At 45.4% G+C, this 18,656-nt stretch overlaps 1 protein-coding gene across 1 annotated transcript in view; it reads right to left on the bottom strand.

Annotated features, from left to right (window-relative positions):
* The window catches only part of ANKH (ANKH inorganic pyrophosphate transport regulator), a 163,638-nt gene extending 145,247 nt beyond the window's left edge, over positions 1-18,391 (bottom strand). Inside the window, exon 1 of the mRNA XM_056520951.1 lies at positions 17,893-18,391. Coding sequence (XP_056376926.1) covers positions 17,893-17,988 — 96 coding nt within the window. The 5' untranslated portion in view covers positions 17,989-18,391. The remainder of the gene's footprint in view (positions 1-17,892) is intronic.
* Positions 18,392-18,656: the final 265 nt, after the last annotated feature.

Genomic DNA, 18,656 nt, shown 5'->3' with positions numbered 1-18,656 from the left:
ACGGCCCTTTTCCCTGTTTAAATCATCTCCCTGATATAGAGTTTGATAATAGTCGCCCAAAATGGCATTTATTTTTTTAGGCAGCGTTGTTGGTATACCCCCGGCATCTCGCAGGCATCTAATGTCAGTCAGGGGTCTCCACCCCTTGGCCAAGTTTGCCAGCAGTTTTCCTGCTTTATTCCCGTATTTATAAAATGTGGCATTCCTTTGGTCCCTAAATAAAGCATCTAACCTTTCCAGCTTCTCCAAAAAATCAGATCTGGCGTCTACCCATTTGGCCTTGTTCTCCGGACTAGGAAACTCCAAAAATATGGTGTACGAATCCCTCAATGTTTGCGTTGCTGCCTTAAAGGCTGCCGCTGTAGACCGCTTTTTGTGGGAGACATACGCCATGACCCTTCCCCTTAGTACGGCCTTCGCTGTGTCCCAGAATAGTCTCGGATCACCTTCATGAGCAGAATTCGTGATCTTATAGTCCATCCACCAGCCAAGTAGCTGTGTTCTAAAATCAGAGTCAGCAGCCATGGCCAATGGGAAGCGCCACAAGATATCCTGTCCCTTGGGAATTACAGGGGTCATATTCAATAGTATCGGGGCATGGTCGGAAATAATGTCTGCTATCTCTACATCTACAATTCTATTAAGCAAGGGAGGGGATGCTAAAAAATAGTCTATACGAGACCACGTCTCCCATGCCGGTGAGTAAAAGCTAAACTCTCTCTCGTCCGGGTGTAAGTGTCTCCACGTATCTGTAAGGGTCGTACAGTCAAGTAAATCAGTAATCCAAGTTTCACCCCCCCTTCTTCGCATGGATCCCCCTGAGGAACGTCTTCTATCCTCTCCACTAGAGTGTACCGTATTAAGGTCTCCCCCAATAAGTATGTCTCTCTCCCCGTCACCCTGAATGGTGTCTTGCATGTCTCGAAAGAAAGAGGAGTGATTGTCATTGGGTGCATACACACTGTATAAGCTCAGTCGCCCCATCGAAGAGTCAATAACAATGTGACACATTCTGCCCTCAGCGTCAATAGTCTTGGAGATGAGTGTGTGCGCAAATGTCTTATTAATCAGGATCAGAACCCCTGCCTTCCCATTCACCGCTGGGGAGCCATACACCTCACCGACCCACATCTGACGCATCCTAAAAAAATCTCCTATCTCTAGGTGCGTTTCTTGCAGGAGTGCAACACTAGCTTTAAGTTTATGCAGGTGTCTCAGCACCATACGTCGTTTAGTAGGGGAGCGTAAGCCCTTAACATTCCAGGTTATGAAAGTCATGTCCGCTCACATCTCTCGGTGTCACTCTGTATAGATCTGGGGACAGGAAACATCTCAGCAGTCAGGCACTCCGTATACCATCTCTGTGTATGACCTCTGGTGGAACCTAAGTAAAGTAGCAATGTAAACATAACCCAAAAAAAACGTGAACGAAGAAAACTAATAACCAGGAGCATGTAACATCCCCCTCCAGTGCCTATATCGTAATGGGCTTCACTTTTTTCGCTGATGGAAACCTGTGGGGCACTGAACCACACTATCCTAACCCCCATGGGGATAAAAATAAAGAAACTCAAAAGGCGGCTCCCCGCCCCCCTCCCAAAAGCTAAAACATCTAGATACATCCCCCTTTCCTCCTCCACGGAGAGAAAAAGAAAAAAAAATATATATTTTTTTTTTCCCCCCCAGTTATATATACATAAATATATATGCCGTCACAGAACAGGGTGTCAGCACATCTAACGGACATAAGCTGTGCAGTATGATCCCTAATGTGAGAGCGGAGGGTAGGAATAACCGTTATGCATTAGAACCCCCCATTAAAGCTTGTTAATAACACATCATATAAAGGACTTTGTTCGGTGTCCATCGTCCTCCCAATGACTCCGAAAACCTGTAGGGGAAAAATGAATGTTAGGGCAGAACCAGAAAGGCACTATGCCTGAGAAACAAGAAGGGGGCACTATTCGTGGCAGAACGGCACTCAGAAGAACCCCCCTGAAAAGTCTGAAACTGCAAGAACAGTCTTTCAGTCAGCCACATAAGAGGAGAAAAAAGAAAAATAGGGCAAAGTTAGCAAACAGCACTCTCATCCTGTAGGTTCTGGTGATGATCCGGTCTTGTCGTCCCTTCTGCATTTTTGTGCTGATCTGGAAGAGGTCTCCATATCTTCTGTGGAGTCCAACAGCACGGCCGCCGCCTCAGGAGTCTGGTAAGTGGAAGAAGACCCGTCCTTCAGGAACACTCGCAAGATGGCCGGGTATTGTAGAGTAAATCGTATCTGTTTCTTTACAAGGCTGGTGCAGATGGGGGCAAAGGCTTTGCGCCTCTGGGCTACTTCTGCCGACTAGTCTCCGAAGATGAGCAATTTATGGCCCTGAAAGAGGAGTGGAGTAGAGCGTTTCTTAAAGGTACGGAGGACCAATTCTTTGTCTGTATAGTTGAGAAAACGGGCAATCACTTGGCGCGTTTTTGGAGAGCGGTTAGGTCTGTTAACGTCCACCTGTGGCGGGGGGCCCACCCTATGTGCCCGTTCAATCAGGTAGCCACCGTCTAAGCCAAGCACTTTAGGTAGATCCACAGACAACAGCTTGCCAAGTTGGCTGTGTGGCACCGATTCCGGGAGCCCCACCACCCTCAAGTTGTTCCTCCTGGATCTATTTTCTAAATCCTCCACCTTGTCCTGGAGCGCTTGCTGGGCCTTAGAAAATAAGCGCAACTCCCTTGCCATAGTATCCATCTCATTGTCCATATGAACATATCTGCGCTCCAACTCATTAATCTGTGAGGAGTGGGTGGCCACCTCTAATTTTAACTGCGCCACAGCCGTGGATATGGAAGACGCTATGGTGGCGGTAATCTGGGGAGATAACAAATTTGCCATCTCCATAACAAACTGCTTGGCGTTCATTCCCAGGGGCTGTATCAGAGTGTCAATCACCCCGCTTACTTGTGAGTCCTGGGTCCTCTGTGGCATCTGTGGCATCTGCTGCTGCAGCGTCTCCACCTCCGGAGCTGGGCCGCTCGCCGCCATTTTGGGAGCCGTGCTGTCCTGTGACTGCGGGCTGTGCGGAGGCTGGGAGGAAGCAATAGTGCCGCGGGTTACAAACCTCTCCATCGGAGAGTAACCAGAGGAGATAAGGGCAGTAGATCACCCTCGTGTAGCAGGTAAACTGGCTGGGTCAGCGGCGAATGTCCGGGGGTAGGACGGAGCTCCCACGAGTGCGACTACACCATCAGCGCGCCGGAACCGGAAGCCTCGTAATTTTTATTTTATACATAGGTAAAAAAATATTATTTCACCACATGCTCTACAACCAAGATTTCCTATCAATGATGCATTACTTTGTAGGGGCAATTAACAGTGTCTCAAGGGGGCACTACACTTTAGCATACAGAGCGTCAGTAGAGACTCTTATACAGGTACCCAAGCACGTTCCTTAAAAGGGTTATCCAGAAAAAAAAAAAGTAATGTGCCCAAGCTGTCTGATAAAATACAACCTCCCTCATCTTTCTGCCATGGACACCATCAAAGGGTTAAACGGGCAGGATCTGAGATTGCAGGGTTTTATAAGTTTTTTATCACAAAAACTGAGCTCTAACCCTAAGGGTACATTCACACGAGCTGACACACAGCGTATTATACGCTGCAGATCCGCCGCTGAAGGACCCCTGCATGGTGGCTTTACATGTGCCTGCTCAGAGCGGCAATACGCCGCTACGAGCAGACACACTGCGATGTGAGAGTTGCAGCGCGCATACGCAGTATACTCGCACATCGCTGCAGCTCTCGGCCTAGCTCATGGAGCAGGGGGAGCGGCCGCGATGTACACCGCACATGCACGGCAACCTGCACATCGCATTGTGTCTGCTCATAGTGGTGTATTGCCTCTCCGTGCAGGCATATGTAAAGCCACTATGCAGGGGTCCTTCAGCGCCGGATCTGCAGCGTAAAATACGCTGTGGCTCCGCTTGTGTGAACGTACCCTTAGGCTAGAATTCCACTGAGGTTTTTCATGCAAAAACTTGGATAAAAATGCCCATTTTGCTGCACTGTGTTTTTTCTGTGAAAAAAAAATGCCGCGGACAGATGTTAGCTGCTAGTCAATAGTGAATTGCAAAATGCCAGATCCGCTTGGAGTTTTTCATTTTGGCATTTTTTTTTTATCCTTTGGGCGTTTTTCAGCTTTGGGCTTTTCGAGTGTGGCTTTTTTGGGGGGGAAAATCTTGGCATTTTCCTCCCATAGAAGTCTATGGGAGAGAAAAAATGCCAAGAAATACGCCATGTGGGTTTTAACTTTGGCCTTTTTTGCAGGCAGTTTTTATTCTTTCTTTGGACTTTTGCGATCCAAAAAAGTGTTGGAGATACCTTTTTGTTAAATTCCGTAGGGTACCATTGAAAAAAAAAAAATGTTTTAAAGATACAGTAGTGATTAAAAAAAATTGTATTTAACGAAATTTATATTTTTTTAGAACAAAATTTTTTATAACATTTTTAAACAGGGGCCATTTAATTATAAAAATAATACATTTTTTTATAATTAATTTAGTAAAACTTTTTAGTAGTAATGTATTTTAATTATGTGTTTAATAAAATGTGTGTGCTTTTTTTTTTTACTATTTATTTTTATGTAGTACTACTACTCCCAACATGGAACAGACTTTTCCACGATGGGAGTAGTAGTACCTATACTAATAGACAGATCGCAGTGGGTATCACACCTGACACCCGTTGTGATCCTCCAGTATAAGCTATAGAAGCCGGCGGACAGCTGCACTTCTCGCTCCACTACCCGGCAATATACTCAGCTGTGATGTGAAGTTCTCTTCACTTCACAGATTCATATTTCCCGCTGAGAGCTGTGATTGGCCACATAGTGTTGGCCACTCACAGCTCTCAGCGGCATATACGAATCTGTGATGTAAAGAGAACACCTAACATCACAGCGGAGTATAGTGCCAGGCAGGGGACCAGACAAGTGCGGCTGCCGCCTGCTTCTATAGCTTATACCAGAGGATTGCAGCGGGTGTCAGAAATGACAACCGCTGTGATCTGACCTTAACTGCAGGTACTACTACTCCCAACATGGAGCACACTCTGCTCCATGCTGGGAGCTGTAGTACCTCGCAACGGGTGTCAGTCAGAAGGGACACCCAGGCCATCTGTCTATTAGTACAGATACTACAGCTCCCAGCAAAGAGCTCAGTGTGCTTCATGTTGGGAGCAGTAGTACCTGCAGTAAGGTAAAGATCACACCAAGTGTCACTCCTGACACCTGTTGCGATCCTCCTGATGTGAATTTCGGGACTCAGCTGTGCTCATGGCTACAGAGCCGGGAGAGCAGCTGATGCTGAGCAGTAGCTATACGTCATATATCTACAGCCCAGCAAGAACTTACAGTGAGCCTGCAATGTGTATACAGTATACACATTGCTGTCTCGCTTAACCCCTTGCTGAGATGTGTGCTATGCGCCAGCCCAGCAAGTAAAGAGTTAACTTAAACTGCTGGACAGTTTTTGGGGCTGACGCTAAGCCCCAGCTTAATAATGGATTCCATCAATAAGACGGCTTCCACTATTAAGCCTGAAATTCAATTAAAACCCTTTGGGTGGCATACACTATATGCAGCTATCTATAGATAGCTGTATATAGTGTATACAGAAGACAAAGTCCACTTACCTCCCTCGCTCCAGTCCCGGTCTGGTCCGTGTAGCTCTGGCCCTAGTGATGTTATTAGGGGGTGGAGCTACAGATGGGAGGAAGGCTGATAAGGGTGTGAGGCTCTGTTCACATTGTACGTTTTGTATAATGTGAACAGACCCTTCTGTCAGCGTCCTCCCAGACAGGGAGACTCCTGGGAGTTGTAGTTTTGCAACAATTGGAGGCTCTCTGTTTGGGAAGACATTGCAATACGGGCGCTCTCCCCAGCGGAGAGTGCCAATAATGTCCTAACCACTTTTTTGTGTTTTTTTTTTTTTTTTTAATTCTCCTTTCAGATCCGTGTATGCTGAGGATTACGACAGATTCGGAGGACTACTGTGGATGAACTGGATTTTTTTTTCTTTTAATAAAATGGCTAATGAGGGCTGTGTGGGAGTGTTTTTTCCCCCAAAAAATAAATTTTTCCAATGTGTTTTTTTTTTTTGTTTAAATTGAATTTTCAGGCTTAGTAGTGGAAGCCGTCTTATTGATGGAATCCATTATTAAGCCAGGGCTTAGCATTAGCCCCAAAAACAGCTAGCGCTAACCCCCAATTATTACCCAGGTATCCACAGCCACAGGGGTGCCAGAAAGAGCCAGTACCAACAGGCCCAGAGCGTCAAAAATGGCACTCTTGGGCCTAGGCGGTAACAGGCTGGCGTTATTTAGGCTGGGGAGGGCCAGTAACAATGGTCCTCACCCACCCTGGTAATGTCAGGCTGTTGCTGCTTGGTTGGTATCTGGCTGGGAATAAAAATACAGTGAAACCTATGCGTTTTTTTTTTTTCATAAATAAATAAATAAAAAAAAAAACACGCATAGGATTCCTTGTATTTTTATTCTCAGCCAGATACCAACCAAGCAGCCACAGCCTGACACTACCAGGGTGGGCGAAGACGATTGTTACTGGCCCTCCCCAGCCTAAATAACGCCAGCCTGTTAGCGTCTAGACCCAGGAGCGCCATTTTTGACGCTCCGGGCCTGTTGGTACCAGCTCTTCGGCATCCCTGTGGCGGTGGGTACCGGGGTAATAATTGGGGGTTAGAGCTAGCTGTTTTTGGGGCTAACGCTAAGCCCCAGCTTAGTAATGGATTCCATCAATAAGATGGCTTCCACTATTAAGCCCGAAATTCAATAAAAATTTTTTTTTTTTTAAACACATTGGAAAAAAAAAATTATTTTAAAAAACACTCCCCCACAGCCCTCTTTAGCCATTTTATTTAATCCTCCGAATCTGCCATAATCCTCTGCATACACGGATCTGAAACGAGAAGAAAAAAGAAACACAAAAAATTGGTTAGAACATTTTTGGTGTTCTCCGCTGGGGAGAGCACCCATAATGCAATGTCTTCCCAAACAGAGAGCCTCCAATTGTTGCAAAACTACAACTCCCAGCATGTCCAGATAGCATGCTGGGAGTTGTAGTTTAGCAAAAGCTGGAGTCTCCCTGTCTGGGAGGACACTGCCAGAAAGGTCTGTTCACATTATACAAAACGGACAATGTGAACAGAGCTTCACACCCTTACCAGCCTGGCTCCCGTCTGTAGCTCCGCCCCCTAATGACATCATCACTAGGGGCAGGGCTACATGGACCCGACGGGGACAGGGAGCAAGGGAGGTAAGCGGCCCTCCTCTTCTGTATACACTATATACAGCTATCTATAGATAGCTATATATTCTGTATACCGCCCAAAGGGGCTATAGGAGCAGGGAGTCCTGTCAGTCTGGTAACAGGATTCCCAGCTCCTGTATAGTATACACGGGTACACTATGTCCCCCTGTATACTATACGGCTGGGGGAGGTGAATAGTGATGCTGTACATCACTCCTCATCTCCTTACACTCTGTGGACCGGGCGCTCAGCATCAGACCCACAGAGTGGTACCCAGAAGGCAGTGAGAAAACTGCCACAGGGGACAAATTTGGCTGTTTCCACACACCAGGAAAAATGCCAGAAAAACTGCCAAAATGCAGGAAATATCTGTGGCAGTTTTTCCAGGCGTTTTTGCTGGTGGGAAAAAGCTCAGTGGAATCCTAGCCTTATTAAGATATAAGAATATGTGTATATTTAAAGGGGCTGTCCTATCTTGCCCATTAGCTTTTTTGGCCACCTCCAGCCTGTTTGCAGTAGCCAGAGGTGGTTGGGAAAGCTGAAAGCAGATGAAGCGGGGAAGTTACTTATTGACTTTAATGTGAGCTATGCAAATGTCGTAGCCCCGTGTGCAGCAGTTTACGTTAGTCCCAGAGTTAGGCAAACAGAGTGGCCCGCGGGGCTTCACCGTTCGCACAACTAACATTACAGGCAATTGGACTCATGGAATTTGCTTAATCTGCTGCTTTTGGCTTTCTGGACCATCTCCGGCCGACACATCCAAATGCCAGGAATAACATGTTATTTTCCTCACCATAAGCAATACAATATTTCAGCTCAATTTTAAATCTAAGAAAGGTCCAGTATCATTAGCTGGAGTGATCTTGTCTGGTGGAGACCATCAAGGTCATAGAGAATACTTTGTATTCCAGGAAACACTGACTGTTCAGGTTCCCTGTTCTGTTCCTCATGAAAGGCTCTGCATGTGTGACTGTTGTGTAATGTAACGCCAGATGAAGCAGATCGTTTTGTGCATGAGAAGATTCAGCTGACTGTATGTTGTCAGTGTGATAGGGCTGACAGTTCTGTCCTAGGTTGGACACACTTGGCTGACAGTGACCCGGTTGCATTTGTAGAGCCCACCGAAAGAATAAAGGCTGCAAACAATATTCTGGACTGGGTACTAAGTGGTCATTATCAAGAGGGCATGTAAACACATAAACCAACAGGCAGAAGAATTTAACGGTGAAAATCGAGAGGTAAGAAGCCAAGAGATCACAACATGCAACAGGAGTTATAGGGAATGTGTCATCCAAAAATAACCATATTAATAAAGAATTTTTGGTTATTTTTTTTCTAATTTTACAGCTCTATGGGAGAGGCGGGGATGCACGAACGCTACGTCTCCGCCTCTACCATAGGAGGAGGGGGCGTGTCAGCCACGGCGTCATGCTGCGGGTGACACGCCTATTGCACGGGAAGGCCATGGCAGAGCCGGGCCCCGTACAGGAGATTGCAGGGGGTACAATCATTTGGACCCCCCCACGATCAGACACCTATCCACGCCCCCTCCATTCAGGTCTATGAGAGGGGCGTGACGGCCATCACTCCCCCTCCCATAGACATGAATAGAGGGGGTGTGGCGTGGCATCACATCCACAGTCCCGGAAACCCAGAGGTTTCCGAAAGTGGAGACACAGGCCCTCATAGAATGCGGGTGCTGCAGGGAGATCGCGGGGGCTCACAGCGGCGGGCGCCCTGCTTATCCCCCAAGATGTTTTTGCCCAGAATACCCCTTTAACTTTTTGCAAACACAAGTAAGGCTTAGTTCACATTGACGTTGTCTTCCGTCCCATTCAGGGTCCGTTCGGATCTTTTTTTTTTTTTTCTTGAGCAGAACAGACCCTGAAATAGTTCGGAACACCATAGACACTGCCGGGTTCCGACAGACCCTATTCAGTTGAATGGAGTCTGTCGGGGATCCGGTAGTTTAGCGGAGAAAAAAAAAAAAAAAGAGTGCGTGTAATGTGATATCTAGCAAAAATGGCAGTGAGTACAGCCTAGGCACATGGCTTTTATCAAAGCCCCCAATACTTTGATGGAGATAGCCATGCATACTTGCAGCCACTTTATCATTCCATTTCCTTATGGATTGCAGAATGAAAGTCAGGAAGTCATTGTTCTTCCCAAAAGATGAGGGGTCTCTTCCGTAATTTGGGGGAGGAAACTGAAAGTATACTTTCAATGTAACTAAAAAAATTGCCCATATCCCCTTATCTTCATAAACCCATATCCCTTCCCTCTTTGGTTGAACTTGATGGAAAAGTGGCTTTTTTCAATTGTACCTGTGGAACTAAAATACAACATAGATACTACATTAGTATTATGAGCTTGTCCAATGCTGGGTATGCATATAAGGTAGCTGTTGACTGAATGTTCTTTTGTCCTACTATCATCCCATCTATGCCAATCCCAAATACATTAGGAGGGAAGAAAGCTCCTGCCTGACTTGTCTGGCGGCTTATCTCTTGAAGAAATCAGGCAGGTAAACTCCCACGTACCTGATCCTTATGTCCCCCAACATCTGCCATCAGGTGAGAGTTGAAAGGCCGCCATACACCTTAGACATATATAGTCAGGTTTTTTTTTTTTTTATCTTTCTTTTGGATATATATTCAATATTGAAATTTTGACAGGTAATTTTTTCATTTTACATTAAAATTTGACTTTTGTGTCCAATCATAACTGTCAGATTTACTTTTTAAAAAGTAAAAGTTTTTGCGTGTCCTTGAGATGTCACATTTAATAGAATGGCCTGATCCTAAACTTTTGTCACAATAAGACTGGAATACCATCAACGATTCTATGAATGCTGTTTTCCCACTCAAAAAAAACAATGCCATTGTTTTCGATAAGATACAAGGCACTAAGTGTGTGTGTCATTGATTTGGGGATGTGAACAGGCCTTTTTTTTTTTTTAACAAAGTAAAACTAGGACACATGAAAGTCAAGGCTATGCTCAACACAGGAACCTCAATGTCACATACTGCTACTAAAGGTGTAAGTCGTGTGGTAAAAAGTTTAAAAAAAACTCTGTAGTAAACAGTTTTAAAAAAGTAGCCACCTTTAAAGGTACATAGAGTGAAACCCAAAAACCCAATTCTGAGAATGAAGACCTACCACGTTTTGCCATCTTAAATAGTGCAGTGCTGCCCAACCAGTGGTAAGGACTCTTCCTTCTCATAATCTGCGGGGTCCCTAGAGGTCAGTCCTCCACTGATTATAAAAGTGTACCTCTCAGCTTTTAAAAACTTTTGACATGTCCGCGAGACATGTCAAGAATTTTGATCAGTCGGGGTCTGAGTGATCAGACCCAAACCAATTTTTAGAACGAGCAGGGAGAAAAGTGCCACAGACCGAGACAATCCCATAGACTTACATTGTAAGTTTGTCCCGATTAGCACACTCTTCTCCCAGCTAGTTCTACCTATCTGTCATGGTCTGAACACTCAGACCCCAACCAAACAAAACTTTTGACATGTCTCTAATACATGTCAAAATACTTTTTATTTGTTTTTAAGTGACAGTGCCCTAGTTAGTATTCTTTTACACTGCCGTTATGACACAGCAGTGTGACGCACGTCAAGGGAGGTGGGGAAAATAGCGGAAGAAAAAATGCTGCTTGCGCCATCTTTTTCTCCCGCTATTCCCGATAATAAACAACGTTGCCCGACAGACCCCATAATAGTAAATGGGAGCCGTCGGCACAAAAAAAGAAAGAAACTATAATGGCCGTTCTTGACAGGATGCAACTGCAGTGTGAAAGGGGCCTTATTCATATATTTGTCACAGACCATCACTTTATGAGATGGGAATACCCCTTTATGCCATTATACTTCCCAACATTTCTACAGTACTTGCTAATAAAAAACTTTTAGGAGAAGATTATCTAAGCAGATTTTCTAGTTAGGACTCCAAGAAAGAAGCATAATAACCCTGGTCAGAGTTCATATTGGTTATCTTCCATTTTTCACAAATTTAAAGTAACACCTGATAGGGCTGGGCGGTATACCGGTTCATACCGAATACCGAAATTTTTGTGTTGCACGATATGAATTTTAACCCATGCCACAATACCGGTTTGGCCCCTCCCCCTCGGGAATGAATGAATCATCAGCCCAGCACTGTGCTGTCCCCACATCGGGGAACTCATCATATTTGACCCGTGAGCGCTGTTCTGCCCCCCCCCCCCAATTAATTATTATCCCAGCACTACTCACATATCACCCGCAAGCGCTGCCCTCCTCGTCCTCCTGTTTGTTGCGGCCGCCGGCGCTGACACTCTATACCAGTGGTCTTCAACCTCCAGATGTTGCAAAACTACAACTCCCAGCATGACTGGACAGCCATTGGCTGTCCGGGCATGCTGGGAGTTGTAGTTTTGCAACATCTGGAGGTCTGCAGGTTGAAGACCACTGCTCTATACTGTATCCCTATGTCCGGACCTGCTTCCTGGAGACGGAAATGCCGGACAGCCGTCAGCCTATCACCGGCCGCAGCGATGTTCCGCCTCAGCCGGTGATAGGTTGAGCCCACTGTCATGTAAGAAGCCGGCTTCTTACATGACAGTGGGCTCAACCTATCACCGGCCGAGGCTGAACATCGCTGCGGCCGGTGATAGGCTGACGGCTTTCCGACGTCCACGTCCCCAGCGTAAGGCCGACGTAGAAACATGCGTTAAAGTTTTATTTTTGTTTGCCTTTTGCAGCCCAGGCATAGGGATACAGTATAGAGTGTCAGCGCCGGCGGCCGCAACAAACCTGTGATGGAATATATACAGGTATATGAATTTATTGATCACTGTTCATCAATACACGAGCACTGACATTCAACTAGTAAGGACATGTAAATATAAAGACAACAGGAATTCCCTGTGGCATAAGCAGTGTAAGTACTCGTGTGTTCAGTGGGCTGGTAAATCCTCATGCGGTGCTCAGACATGCATTAGGGTTAAGCACACAGGGCGGCTTGTGATGTAGCAGCTATCCCATCACATCCAACAAGAAGAACAAATGATATAGTTAGTTCTGACAACTGTAATGAATGAATGTTAGAATGTGTATGACACGGGGGGATAGTATTATATACTGTATAAAAACATAGTAGATGGGGTTAAAGGCATCTGACGGGAGCAGGAGCCAGGGGTTTACATAATGCTCCATTGCATAATCTCCCAGGGCACAGAGTATATATTTAATGACTGTGCACGAAAGATTATACTGCTCACTCATGGTCACTGTCTGGGGTCATTGGCGTCTTTGTATGATAAGGCGCAAACAAGGCCACACTAGTGAGAAAGTGAGCATTTGTTACTGATTATCCTCATAACTGTCTTCTGAAGCGCTCTATAGAAGTTTGGTGATCTTATTTAGGATATTCAGAAACCCCATATGTAGCACTTTTATAATGCGCTTCTATTGTCAGAATAACAATAGAATAAGAATATATATTCATTTATATAGTGCCATCATATGCAGCACTTTCTATCGCTGGGAGGAATTCTTTCACGTTTCTTTAAAGGGCTTGTCCAGTGAAAAATATCTTATCCCGCCATCGCCATCATCTTAAAGGGGTACTCCAAATGCTGGAGCTGAGGCCTGGAGCTCGTGACTTCATAGCCCCGCCCCCTCATGACATCACACCCCGCCCCCTCAATGCAAGTCTGTTGGGGGGGCGTGACGACTGTCACACCCCCTCCCACAGACTTGCATTTAGGGGTCGGGGCGTGATGTCACAAGCTCTCTGCGTCAGCTCCAGCACTTGGAGCAGTTTGTTCCAAACACTGAGCAGCGGAGTAACCCTTTAAATAGAGCATGTGCCATCCATATTTATTAAGCTACTTTTACTGTTTGTCTCCAACAGTGTCAAGTGTTATTTTTGGATTGCAAATAATGGGAGAAAAAGTTGTGCTCACACAAATTTTTTTCCCGCTACTCACCACTAAAAAAATAACGGGTCAGTCCGGACCCCATCATAGTGAATGGGGTCCATCGGGACCCGTCGGCACCCATTAGGACCCGTCGGGTAATGGGCCTGTTTTTGGCTGGAAAAAAATAAATAAAAAAATAGAGCCTGACCGACCCATTATTGACGGGTCCCAACGGCAGCCTTAGTTTGGGAGCGCCAGAGATGCCTGAGAGCTCGGGTATCTTGGTTGATCCCCTAGAAGTGAATGGAGAATGTGAAGTCTACAGCACGTGCTCTCTCTGAAAGCTGGGGCCTTGTTCTGGAAATCGCTGGGGGTCGCAGCAGTCGGACTCCCCTGTGATTAGATACCTATCTCCTATTTTCTTCATAGGGATTAAGATATTTTTCACTGAACAACACACGTGCTGTATTTTGCTGCATATTTGGGTAGTAAAATCAGCTGTGTATTTTGCTACCTATTGACTTCAATGAGTAAGAAAATACACAGCAGCAAATACTCACCAAAATACAGCATCAAGAAAGAAAAATATAGATAAATAAATAATAAATATTTTTCTATTGACCTGTGAGCTTGATAGTAGAAACCAGGCTACCTTTCATGACAGCCTGTAAGCTGCCGACAGATAAAACAGCATGTTTGCTTATTGGTAGTTTATTTATTTATTTTTAGGACTGACCTGTTCAGCAGCGCATGCCCTGGTTGGCTATGTTCACATGTGCGGAATTCCACGGAAGAATTCTACTGGAAAATCTGCCGAAATGTACTCCCCATTGACTTCAATAGGATTCCGCTGTCCCATTAACACAGTGGAATTTCCGCATCCCGCAACATTTAAAGGGGTACTCCGGTGCTTACACATCGATTAAGGTCGACCGCAGGGCCGGCGGCGTTTGACATCACGCCCCCGCCCCCGTGTGAGGGGCGGAGCGTGACGTCACACGGGGGCGAGGCGTGACGTCACACGCCGCCGGACCTGCGGTCGACCTTAATCAGACCCGGAGCGAACACACTCAGGGGACTGATTACTAACTGGGGTGCCGCGTGCATGATGGCGGGCGTCCCTAGCTGCGGGACTCCCGCGATCAGGCATCTTATCCCCTATTCTTTGAATAGGGGATAAGATGTGTAAGCAGAGAACCCCTTTAAAGTCTTGTCTTTAATTTTACCACATTCCAAGGTGGAATCCCACTGAAGTCAAGGGGGCTTTGAATTTTTTGCAGAATTCTGTGTTTTGAGAACATTGAAATTTAGCTGGAATTCTGCAAAAATTCAGCTGCAAGCTTTGATTTGCGGAATGCTTTCATCATGTGAACATAGCCTTAGGGTGCATTCGTACCACGTTTTTTCAATACAGTTCCCGTATAAGTTTTCAATTTGAAAACCATATTGAAAAACGTATGCATTGACTCTCCATTGAAAACCATATGCCAAACAATGCATTTGGTTGTGAACTTTTTGCGTCTTGTATGGTTTTGTCCATTTTTTCCCCGTACACAAAACCGTAGCCTATCACAGTTTTTGGTCCGGGTGAGAAACCGTAGTAAAACCGTATGCAGTTCCTTTAAAGGAGTAGTCCAGTCCTGAAAAACGTATCCCTATCCTAAGGATAGGAGAGAAGTTTCAGATAGCAGGGGATCTGACCGCAGGGACTCCCCGCGATATCCCGTACAGGCCCCCGGCAGCCCGCGGGAAGGTGGCGTGTTGACAACCGCTCAAAGCGGCCGCTGACATGACCCCTCAATACAACTCTATGGCAGAGCCGGAGCGTTTTGGCTGCCGCTTCGTGCGGTGGTCGTCACACGCTATCAGGAGCCGGGGCCCCCCGTACAGAGAGATTGCAGGGGTCCCAGCAGTCAGACCCCCCGCTATCTGAAACTTATCCCCTATCCTTAGGATGGCTGATCAGTTTTTCAGGACAGGACTACTCCTTTAACATGGGAGTCATTGAGAACTGTATGTGCATACGGTTCCATCCGATTTGCACAATACGGTTTTTGAGTTTGCACATGCGAATGAGTTTGCACCGAATGGAATGAAAAGTTAAAAACGTAAACTTTTTTTTTAAATAGATGCAACCGGACGTCATTTTTCAAACCGTATACGTATTTCATTTTTGTATACACGTTTTAATATGGTTTAGTCCGGTTTGGTGGAATGCATTTTATTCATCAAAAACCTGATACGGGTATCGCAAAAACGTGGTGTGAATGCAGCCTTAAGGTGGGCTCACACCACGATTTTGCTATATGGTTTCGGCATACGGTTTCATAAAAAAAAATTTATGCAACCGTACAGAAAACCGTGCCCATAGACTTCCCATTCAAAACCGTATACACCATAATGTATACGGTTGTCTCCGTTTTTCAAACCATACAGTTTTTAACTTTTTTTTTCCCGGACAGAAAACCGTGGCCTACCACGGTTTTTGGTCCGGGTGAAAAAACGTTCACATCACGTTTTCTCCCATACGGGAGTGCATACGGCAGGGGGGAGCTGAAACCTTGCGCTCCTGTATGTAATTCATTTCAATGAGCCGGCCGGAGTGAAACGTTCGGTCTGGTCGGCTCATTTTTGTGCCGTATGCGCTTTTTCCCGGACCTAAAAAACTGTGATCAACTATGATTTTAGGTCCGGTTGTAAAAGCGCATACGGCGCAAAAATGAGCCGACCGGACCGAAAGTTTCACTCCGGCCGGCTTATTGAAATGAATGACATACAGGAGCGCAAGGTTTCAGCTCCCCCCTGCCGTATGCGCTCCCGTATGGGAGACAACGTGATGTGAACCAGCCCTACCACGGTTTTTGGTCCAGGTGAAAAACCGTATTAAACCTTATACGTTTTTTTTTTTTTTAACATGGGAGTCAATGGGAACCGTACAGAACCGTATGTGTGTACTGTTCCATCCGGTTTTCACCATACAGTTTTTGACTTTCCATAGTTTTTTTTCTTGGAATTTCAACCAAACAAGTGAAACTTTATTCATAATGGAGTGAAAAGTTCAAAATGTATATGTTTTTTTCTTAAAAACTGATGCAACCGGACATCATTTTTCACACCGTATACAGATTTTGTATAATTTGTACACACGTTTTAATACAGTTTAGTCAGGTTTTGAGGAATCCGTTTTTGTTTTTTTTATTAAAAACCTGATACCGAACTGTATTGCAAAAACGTGGTGTGAACCCAGCCTTAGGGTAGGTTCACACTACATTTTTGCAATACAGTTTTTTTTATCAGGTTAAACTGTATCAAAACGTGTGTACAAAGTTTTAACCGTATACGGTTTGAAAAATTATGTCTGGTTGCATCCGTTTTTTAAGAAAAAAAACGTATACGTGAACTTTTCGCTCCATTATGAATAAAGTTTCACTTGTTTGATTGAAATTCCAAGAAAAAAAAACTGTGCAGGGTCAAAAACCGTATGGTAAAAACTGGATGGAACTGTACGCACATAGAGGTCTGTATGGTTCCCATTGACTCCCATGTTAAAAAAAAAAAAAGTATACGGGTAAATACGGTTTTTCACCCGGACCAAAAACCGTGGTAGGCCAAGGTTTTCTGTCCAGAAATTTTTATTTTTTTTTAAACCGTGTGGTGTGAAAAACGGAGACAACCGTATACAATATGGGCCCAGATTTATCAAACTGTGTGAGAGCAAAAATAGAGGGATTTTCCCCCAGCAACCAATCACAGCTCAGGTAATGAGCTCTGGTAAAGTGAAAGCTGATGTGTGATTGGTCGCTGTGGGAAAATCACTCTATTTTTTTCTCTCACACAGTTTGATAAATCTGGGCCATGGTGCATACGGTTTTGAATGGAAAGTCTATGGCCACGGTTGCATACGGTTTAAAAAAAAAAAAAAAAAAAAGGATCCAAAAACTGTATGGTATTAACCCTACAGTGAATCCAATGAGAGAAGACATGTATAAAAGCAAAGAGTACAGTATAGGATAGCAAAGTGCTGAAATACGGATTGGACATCATTTGGATGGATTTGGATTCTTGCAGGCGTGATCGATCCCAACAAGTGCGCCTGCAGCTGTTGCAAGACTACAACTCCCAGCATGCCCGGACAGCCAACGGCTGTCCGGGCATGCTGGGAGTTGTAGTCTTGCAACAACTGACTGGGAAAGACTGATCTGAGCAGAACTTCAGTAAAGTGTGATCTGATCTGCCGATCTCTATGGCAGGTGCATTGGCTGTAGTGGTGTAAAGGATCAGCAGGGGAGCAGATGACCTCACCACAGCATCCTCCATCACTAACACTAAACAGGCCCGCACACATGATCATAACATAAACAGTAAATCATTGTTATTATGACATCATAATGTACATAGACAGTCCTATATATGACATCATAATATACATAGACAGTCCTATATATGACATCATAATATACATAGACAGTCCTATACATGACATCATAATATACATAGACAGTCCTATATATGACATCATAATATACATAGACAGTCCTATACATGACATCATAATATACATAGACAGTCCTATATATGACATCATAATATACATAGACAGTCCTATACATGACATCATAATATACATAGACAGTCCCGATCCATAGACAACAATGACAATTATGCCGATCGTACCTGCTCCCCGAAGTCGATGGCTATATTGGTGATCCCCAGAGGAACCAAGAAGCGGATGAGGGGCCAGTAGGGGGTGAGTGCCGGGAATTTCACCATAGTAGTGGCCGTGTATGGGGGGAGAGGTCACACACCTCCGATGGCCCCCGAGCAGCAGGCAGCCTGCACAGCGACGATAACGGTCCGCATGTGGATGTCTAGCAAGAAATGCTAAAGATCAGGACCATCCCTGCCCTCCCACACAGCAGTGATCTGCAGCCAGGAGGAGGAGGAGGCACGCCACAAATATCTGCTGACAGATCTGCCATCACCAGACAATGGAGAAGAGGAAGAAAGACGCAGCGGTGGCGGATGGCAGTGTGCACACGATGGCTGCGTGCAGTGTGACAGCGATATCAGGAGATTTACTGATCATGTGTGTCACCAGGATCCTCTCCTCCCCCCCGTTATCACAGCGTGACAGTGATGAAACTGGGAGAGCTGCTCAGGGAGGACACCGTGCGGCCACACAGGTGTACAGCAGGGAATACACTTCCCGCCTCCCGCCAGCTCCAGTGACAGTGCGGAGCTCGTGTGAGAGCTCCCCCTGCAGGGACAAGAAAGAAGTACTGTAGTCCTTGTCAGCAGCTACAGATCAGAGCTGTGGGGAGGATTTCATTATTTTAGGTTTAGGGGACAAATTGGGGGAGATTTATCAAAACCTGTCCAGAGGAAAAGTTGCCCAGTTGCCCATAGCAACCAATCAGATTGCTTTTTTCATTTTTAAC

Source organism: Hyla sarda, chromosome 5 (assembly GCF_029499605.1).
Source record: "Hyla sarda isolate aHylSar1 chromosome 5, aHylSar1.hap1, whole genome shotgun sequence".
Classification (NCBI taxonomy): Eukaryota; Metazoa; Chordata; class Amphibia; order Anura; family Hylidae; genus Hyla; species Hyla sarda.
This window is presented reverse-complemented; position numbering and strand designations above follow the sequence as displayed.